Source organism: Nipponia nippon, unplaced genomic scaffold (genome assembly GCF_047370975.1).
Source record: "Nipponia nippon isolate SJK-2023a ecotype South Korea unplaced genomic scaffold, ASM4737097v1 scaffold_14, whole genome shotgun sequence".
NCBI classification, from domain to species: domain Eukaryota; kingdom Metazoa; phylum Chordata; class Aves; order Pelecaniformes; family Threskiornithidae; genus Nipponia; species Nipponia nippon.
This window is the reverse complement of record NW_028262330.1, coordinates 4,711,232-4,720,185: the sequence shown is the minus strand read 5'-3', so window position 1 is coordinate 4,720,185 and position 8,954 is coordinate 4,711,232. Positions and strand designations below refer to the sequence as shown.

General features: G+C 50.2%; 1 protein-coding gene across 1 annotated transcript; it reads right to left on the bottom strand.

Annotated features, from left to right (window-relative positions):
- Window positions 1-614: 614 nt before the first annotated feature.
- Window positions 615-2,422, bottom strand: NOG (noggin). The gene has a single exon (XM_009471760.2). The coding sequence runs from the start codon at window positions 1,885-1,887 to the stop codon at window positions 1,216-1,218; it is 672 nt and encodes a 223-aa protein (XP_009470035.1). The 5' UTR covers window positions 1,888-2,422; the 3' UTR covers window positions 615-1,215.
- Between the last annotated feature and the right edge of the window lie 6,532 nt (window positions 2,423-8,954).

The following is an 8,954-nucleotide window of genomic DNA, read 5'->3' as shown; positions in this document are numbered from 1 at the left end:
GGGCGGCAGCGGCGGGCGCGGGGGAGCCCGGCGCTCCCCGCCCGGCCCGGGGACGGGAGGCTGGAAGGGGCAGCCCCTCGGCGCAGAGATCGGCGGGGGCTGGCGGGAGCCCAAAGGGTTAACCGGGCTGCCAGGGGCGACTGCGGCCGGGCGGGGAGGGCGTGCGAGGCTGTCATAGGATCGGGCTAATAACGTGTCTGCGCTGAAAACCCCCAGAGCCCCAGGGTCAAGTTTCAGCAGTGTCCCACCACAATGGTAGGTGTGAAAGACACGTGTCCCCTTGTAAATGAAATGTCAAGCGGTTAAAAAAAAAAAAAAAAAAAAAAAATCCCCCAGCAGCTGGCACCGATCGCGCCCTGCCTGCGCGGCGGCGGGGGAGCGGCTCCGCGGCGGAGCGCGACCCCCCCGTGCCGCCGCCCCGCAGGCGGGGCCGGAGCCCCGGGGCGCTCCGCAGCCCTCGGTGCCGGAGCCTCCCCGCTAACGGAGCCGGGAGCAGGTTCCCACCTCCCCCTGCCGCCGCGAAGCGTCCTGCTGAGCGCGGAGAGGGAGGAGGAGGGAGAAGCCAGCCCCCCCCGAAGGTGGCCAAACCAAAAAGCAAACAGAATCCAAACGGCTCGTGTTTTAGTGGTTGACTTTAATTCTGCACTGCACTTTTACTACAAGGATATAAAGAATAAATAGCAGATACTCTTCATTTACATAGGATTAAGTCATTCAAACTGTTCTCTCTATTTACAATAACATTGTGCTCTAGGCGTTTATTCTTTTTTTATTTTAAATCTAAAGTCCATAAGGAAAAAGAAAAAAAAACAACCCACACACGCTTTCCGAATAATGGAAAATAGCTTTAAAACGTTTTCTTATCAAAAAATTTGGTTTGTATTTTTTAATCCTTTTATTAAAAAAAAAAACAACAACAAAAAACCTACTTCGCCAAAGCGAAGCAACTTCCCTCTGGAATATAAATACCAAAAAAAAAAAAAAAGATACATTAGCAACGATCAGGGTAATAGTCTTAAAAATACAGTAGACGCTGATTATTTCACGTATAATACTGACCTTTTAATAGTATATTAAAACGGTGCCATATATACACACAATATACATTCTCCTACACGTTACAGTGCATTACAACGTTAACCAGAAAGCCAATGTCTTTAATTTCTGTTGCAGCAAAGGTCCACGTGAGTCCGCCGGAGAAGGGCAGCGCCGGCCCTAGCAGGAGCACTTGCACTCCGCAATGATGGGGTACTGGATGGGTATCCATGTGCACCGCTGCCCGCCCCGCCGCTGGCACCGCCACCTCAGGATCGTTAAATGCACGGACTTGGCAGGTTTGCAAACCATGCCTTCTGGGACTGAACAAGACCTTTTACTGTAGCAGCTGCCCACTTTGACATACCGGGGCCAAAAGCGGCTGCCGAGATCGTTCCACGTGTATAGGACCGGGCAGAAGGTCTGGGACCAGAGCCACATCTGCAGCTTCCTGCGCAGCTTCTTGCTCAGCCTGTGCTTCTTGCCCGGCTGCAGCCCGTCGTAAAACTCCAGCCCTTTGATTTCGCTGGGCATCGCTCCCGAGGGTCTCTGCCTGAGCAGCAAGTCCAGCTCGGCTAGATCGTCCACTCCGAGCCGGTCCTCGGGCAAGGAAATTGCCATAAAGTTAGGGTCGAAGTGTCCGCCCATGAGGCTCCTTAGCAAGGTCTCGTTAAGATCCTTCTCCTTGGGGTCAAAGATAGGGTCCGGGTGCTCGATTAGATCCACCAAGGGCAAGTTGTCGCTGGGAGCCGGTCGGATGTGCAGATAGTGCTGGCAGGCGCCTTGCTCTAGCCGGAGACCCAGCAGAACCACCAAGGCGTATATAGTCACAAGGCACTGGGAATGATCCATCCTTGGGAGACCGGTGGGGGGGGGAGAGGGGGGCTGGGTTCACCAAACAGCGGGGGAAGAAGGTGCAAGCAAATACATCAGAAAACTTGTAGGGGGATATCCAAAATAGCTTGTCTTTAAGGGGGATCGCCTCCACTCCCCGCACCACCAGCGACGACAGCCCCCTAATAAGCCCGGAGAACAAGCCCCCTGCAAACGCTCTCTCTTGCAGGCTTCTCTATAAAATTTCTCCTGGTGGAGCCGCTCCAAAATTCTGCCGCTGCTGCTGCTTCTTTTCACCCTCCCCGGGAAAGGGAGATGCCTCTTTTTGTTGCAAATTCTTGCTTGCTGCTGCTGCTCCTCGTTGTCTGCCCGTGCGTAGGGAAGAAGTTGCTGCCGATTCTTCTTCCCGCTCCTCTCCGCCGTTTGCAAAGCAGCCTCCTCAGCAGCAACAGCAGCCACGCACGTTGGCACCAGTTTGTCTGCTTTGCAAGGACCCAAAGCCTTTAAATTTCCTGCACTTTCAGCTTCATCTCCATGGAAACCACAGACTCTCTTCTAACCCACCCCACCCCCCTTAAAAAAAACCCACACACACACCACAACCCCCACTCCCACAAAAGTCCAGGAGAGCGCGGCTTCCCCCTTCCCACCCCGCAGACACCCTCTGCTGGGGAAGGCTGAGGCGGGAGCCGCCGCTGCCTCCCCCCGCCTTCCGCCCGCCGCCGCTCACGGAGCCCGCCGCGCCTCGGGAGATGCTGCTCTCGCCGGGGCGGCCGCCGGCCGGCCCGCTCCGCCCGCCCCGCCGCCCGGGGCACGCTCCTCCGCCCGCCGGCCGCGGCGCCTCGCTCGGCCTCGCCGCCGCGCCCCGCGGCGCCGCTCACCCCATGGGCGCAGCCCGGGCGGCGGCGGAGCGCGGCCTCTCGGCAGGAGCGCGGCCCGGCTGCCCGCGGAGGGCGGCAGCGCGCCCCGGGGGCTTCCGCGCTGGCCCCGCCGGCGCTCGCCCGCGCCCTGCCGCCCCGGCCGGCGCTGCCCGGCCGCTGGGGGCTGCTCGCCCGGCTCCGCACATGGGCCCGCGGTGCCCTGCCCGCCGCGCCCGGCGGGCCGCCCGCGGGGCCGCCGCAGACACCTCCTCTGCCCGCGCCCAGCCGCGGCCCCGGCCCCGGCGCCGCAGCCGCCGGCCGCCGTCCCGGGCGGAGCGAGCCCTCTGCTGGCGGCGCCGCGCCGCGGGCCGGGCGCGACCGGGGCCGGGGCCGGCGGCTGCCGGTGGGCACGGGGAGAGCGAGAGGCGGCGGGCAGCCGGCGCGGCTGCCGCGTTTTCCAGGGGCAGAGTCAGCCCGCCCGGCCGAAACGACGGTGTGCAAAACCGCTGCGGAAGATCGCGGGTGGGAGGAGGAGGAGGTTCCCGCGGCCAGGGCTCGGACCTCGGCGGCGGCCGCCGAGCGGGACCCGCCGCAGGGAGCCCGGGGTCCCCCGGGAGGAGCCCGCCGGCTCCGCTCCCACCGCAGGTCGCTGCGGCAGGCTGCCAGGCTCCGCTCCGCTCCGCACGCACGTCGCGCTTTTCCAGGGAGTTCTCTAAGACTTCTCCATCAGAAACACGATTTCCAGTTATGTCCCCAATCCACAGAGAAAAGACGGGAAGTCTACCCCAATAGCAAACGCATAAAACAATTTAAAAAATTGATACTAAATGCTACTTGCATTGCAAAATCACCGCCTCACAAAGAGCGCTCGCAAGGCACGGCAGGCAGCGTGCTCCGACGGGAGGTGAAGTCTATTAAGGTTTGAGTAAAATTTCCTGAAGTGCTTGAATCCCATTCCTGCAGGCTATTTAGGCACTTAGGAGCCTAAGTTTAATGGGACTGAAGCTTAGCTATTTCACCTAAATTATTTATCCATTTGTTTAAATGTTAACCTTCAAATTGAGGTTCATTATGAAAGTAATATATAGATCGTATTACCCAGGTTGAGCACTTTTTTCTAAAAATTAACTGTATTTTTCAACTATTTTCACTCCTAAGTTAAATTTAAATCATCTTATTTTGCTTTCTTCCTGATCATGTAGGGCATTTTATAAATAATACATAACTGAAATAAATGACATGAAAAAGATGGGAAACTGACCCTAGCTCTACACTCTAAACGGAGCCTCTCAGTGACACTTGCTGCTACGATGCCCGTCAAGGATCTGCTGCAGTTTTATTAGATATTTTTTCACCTGGAAGTTTAGGTCTCTGCCTTCATCTAGAACCTGATAAACTTTCATTGCTGAAACTTGGCATACCAGTTGTCCCTGGAAATAAGCGAGAAGCCACACCTCTTATCTTTCAAAATAAAATTCCCCAAAATTCAAGAGTAGAAACTCAGTCAGGAGCTGAAGACCTCCGTTCTGCTGAATTTAGGACTTAACTGGATATGACTTTGATGCTGAACTGGATATGAGCAGGACATGGCGGTGCTGAGGTCCGCACAGAGCCGGCGCATGAGCTCAGACACACGCTGCTTCTGGCTCAGCTTCTCACCGAGGTCTTGGCCTGTTGACGCCACGGTTCCGCTCCTGCCTCCTGGGATTTAGCCTGTAGAAGCTGCTCCTCTGTCGGTGAGCTGAGCTGGGGAGGGTCTGTTCATCCTGCCTTTATTCCCACACACGCCATTTTTTGCCCGCCCTGCAGGACAAAATGTGCCTTGACACACGGGAGCGTAAGCCCGCACTCGGAGCTCCTCGGCTGATCCACAGCTGCTGGGAAGGGCTGATGGGACTGGTTTCAGGAGGGAGCAGTAGTGACGTTGGCTGATGAATCCTAGCAAGGTGTTAATGTTTTTTCTTGGGGTGCCTGTCTGTACCTTTCTCTCTCTTTCCTCACTATCTTTCTACCTCCAGCCAATGTCACCTCTAAGTCACTGCAAATATTTTTGCATTTGCTTTTAAACCACCTTGTTTAAACACAAAGGCACAAATAACACTACTAGGCTAAAATAATAGTGTTTTGAACAGAAAGCAAAAATTCAGAAGTCACGCCTAATGTCTTGTAGTTCTTCTTTAATATTAAATTCGGTTTTACTCAGCTGCTATTCGAAAACAATTCTTTAACTACCAGTCTCTAAGTCTAAAAAGAAAGCCTAGAAGGCGTATGGCCTGTCTGTTTCATGCCAGGTGTGTGTTTAAGATTCTGCCTTCAAAACTGTGACCCTAAGGAAGCACTCGAAGGCCTTTCTCGCCTGAACCGAGTTACCTGTAGGAGGAAATGTTTTCTGGAATGAGGCTGGTTCAGATGGAATGCCTCGGGAAGGTACAGGGATTTGTTCTGAGCGGAGCAGGCTGGGGCTTGGTAATTCCTCAAGCGCACGTGTCCGCCTGGGCTGCACTGGGCTCCTGGCAAGGCTGTGGAAGCTCGAGGGATGCAGAAGTGACAGAAGTCCCTCGTGGCCCAAGAATTTCTTGGTGGAATGGCTGATGGCAGGACTGGGGAAGAGCTGCCAGTAACAGCTCTGCCAGAAGCCTCTGGGTCAGAGGGAAAAGAGATTTGGATTCCCATCAAACTGGTTTATTTCAGGGTTTGTTGAAAACAGCAGTAAATGAAACCTGGAGGTCAAGGACCTGATCCAGGCTCTGTGTAGGATGCCAGCCCTTCCTGGGATAGGGAGAGAGGCCAGCAGCTCGTAGAGGCCTTAGCTGGTCACTCTACTGGCAATGGTGCACACAGCAGAGGAGAAAACAACTCCCTTCACCTCAGCTTTGTTGGTTCTGGAGTGCTGTCAGTAGTAAAAATGTGTTTTTTCAGTAGACAAAGCAAATACAACCTTAAGGCACACAGGAAGCCAATGTGGGCAAGAGAAAGATGCCACTTCTGCAGGGTCACATCTCTGATGAGGAGAGAAGAGGTATGCAGCCACAGCTCTGAAAACACATTATGTAAGGATCTGATTTCAGTCCATAACAGCAAGGATGCACAGAAAGAATTCAGAATAGATTTGTTTCCCATTAAATCTACTAAGAGAAAATGGCCTGACCTATTTCACTCACCCCAGTGCTCAGGGACATCCCACTGAATTCAGCCCATGGTGCCGAACCAGTCTGGTCTATGAGCAGTGGTCTCAAGCTCGATGCACGCACGACTCCCACACACGGAGGGAATCTCACAGAAAGTAGTAAGCCACTACAAAACTGGGGTGAGGAAGAACTGTGCCAGGTGTGCTTGGACGAGCCCTGCCTTCCTTATGAGTAGAGGCTTCCTTACAACTATTCTTGTTTCCCTTACACTTAAAGATTATTTAAATCATGATCTCATTCATGATCTCATTGCCTTTCACTTCTTATTTTTAAAAACCCATTGGCATGAAACAATGGTTGTTTGTTAAAGAAAGGAAAACCAGCAACATAACCGAATGAGTCCTCTGCCCAGCTCTCATGCAAATTTCTCATATGGCTTTGGGCAATAAATTTCATAGCTTTGTGCTTTCCTTATTTGTAGAGCAGGAATGCTAATCCTTGCCTCTTTCATGGAGATCTTGGAGAGCCTGAGTAGATGCTACCAGTAAACCTATACCAATGCAGAGGGAAGAGTCCAGTGTTTTATGAAAATTACAGAGGAAACCTGTGATTGATAGAGCAGACAACTGAATTAAAATCACTTAAATTTTAGTCTTAGGTCCTAGTGAGCTACTAGGCCAGCTCCCTCTTGCTTGGCCACACCCCTATAAATTTTGGAAGGAAATCCTTACGGATTAATTTTCTACCTTTTTAAAAACCATGAATCCCTAAAGAAATTCTAGAGGAGATGCCCAGCTTTCAGACATTTTACATAGTTGATCTATGCCATATGACACTCTACCCAATCTACATTATTAGCTATCAAAGGTCATGTATGACCTCACCCAGGAATCCATGCACCACAGGTAGAAAATCGTTGTTCTACTGCTTTCAAGCTATTCTTTACTCTGGAAAGATGCAGGGAGATCTTGCTGGACCTTTGGAATGTGGTGCTGTGTCCCAAGGTACCTCATCCATTTCCCTGCCCCTTTCCTGATTCACAGAAAGGGCCACAGAATGAGGATTGGGTTAACGGAGTATACAATGTTAGCAGGTGATCAGCTGCTCTGAAAGAAAACAGTTATGAATCACATACTTTGGAAGGTAAACATTTTTTGAGAGAGCAAAGTTCTACCTTGAAATCCCAACAGAATGGAGACGGGGAAGGATACATTTGGCCAAGAACGTGTATCTGCAGTGATAAATGATGTATGAATAATACATTCTGAAACTAAGCTCTGGGATGCATGTTTTATAGCGGAGTAAATCCTAAGATGACTGATGCATTAAAGCGATGAAAAAAGAAAAAAAAAAAGGAGACCCCCCCCAAATAAAGCAAGTTATTTCTTAGTCTTTAAGTACAGCTATATGTGAAGAAATGTATCCGTTGCCTTAAAAAAAAAAAAAAAAAAAAAGAGAAGGCTGTAAAAGAAGAGAATAAAATCTTAAAGAATTGCCCTATTTTTCTCATTTCATGTCATTCTTGCTCCTAAAACACTGTGCCTCCTTGACTCTCAGCCCACTCTCCTCTTGCTCCTGCATTTTTCCTAAGGTATAGACTTTTGTCTTTAGAACAGAGCTTGTGCATTCATCTGCTGATAAACTGTTTATCTTAGCTTTTATGAGGGCGCCTTGCTGCAAGCCAGCCAGAGACAGGATCCTGGGTGTTTGTCTTTTTTTTTAAAAGAGGGTCCGGGAAGTGACGGGTATTTATACCTCCCCTCGGCTCTATATATCATGGGAGGTGGAACTCCACTGTCTCTGTTTCTCGCTTTTTCTCTCAGCAGTGTCTTCTGCCGTAAATCTGAATCTCTCAGAACAGGGTTTTCTTGGCTGCAACCCCACTTGGAGGAATTAAAGTTTTATTTATTTATTTGTTTGTTTATTCACGCAAAAGGTTTGCAACAGAGGAAACCCAAAGTTCTTCTAAATATTCCCCCTCCTCTACCCCACCTAACCATCCCTCTTTTTGTGCCAACTACTAACATCTCAGCAGTCAAGAGAAGAGACCAGAGCCGGTTGAGCGTCTCCCAGTTTGCAGACCAATTCATTATGGAGAGAGAGGCCAGTGGGAGAACTGGGAAAGATGAAACAGGAACCCAGGCATTTTTTATGTTAAAAAATGACACTTATATTTACAAGCAATGGCTCCTGACGGGGATTTGAATTTCCACACAGACAACGTTGTTTATCCAAACAAACTCCCTGTAGCAGCATATATTACATATATACACACATGACAAGTAGGAATGTATTTATCCTATTTTTGCCAGCCTGCTTATTAAGATAAACATCAAACCAAGTTTTTATTATTCCTTTTTTATAAAACACTGAAGACAACTGAGTGACAGAGATTCAATGAAGTGAAAAATACAGCACCCCCCCCAATCAAGCCCTGTGTGCATGTGAGTGATTCATTGATGCCAGCTACTGAATAACCCTGATACATAACATTTCCCACCTCTGATATTTAAAAAGACCTCCTCGCCCTTTAGCACCAATGGAGCCCTTCAAATGTTTTATTGCTAATTGTCTAATGCTACGTGATGAATGGCTGCTTGACTGAAAATGACAACCCCTTTTCTCTCAACTACTTCATTTTCCTGGCTCCAGTGGGGGCGAAGAGGAAAAAATAAATCCGATTACATCATATTTAGCTTGTTGGTTATGAATGAAGGAAAATTAAACTTATTTTAAAAGTACTTCTGTCAACTAAGTCCTGAGCCCCCGGGTCCCCTGCACTCAGTACATGTTGCCTCAGATGCTGGGCAAAATGTTCCAAGAGACTCACGGGTTTTGTGGAAGCACAAAATCCCATAGGCAGGGTCTAATCCTGACCAGAGAGCCAAGGGGAGCAGGATCACAAATACATCAAACTCAGAAACCCTGGACTAAAGCTGGAAAGGCTGCACTTTGTGCTCACAAGAAGTATTTTGGCTACAGGGTAATAAAAGAGCAGAATTTAACACAATATATAAAACAACTCCTGACTATAGTTTTGCCTCAAGAATAAATGCAGCAGAGGAAGGTCCCACAAATTGGGAACTGCTGCTTTATG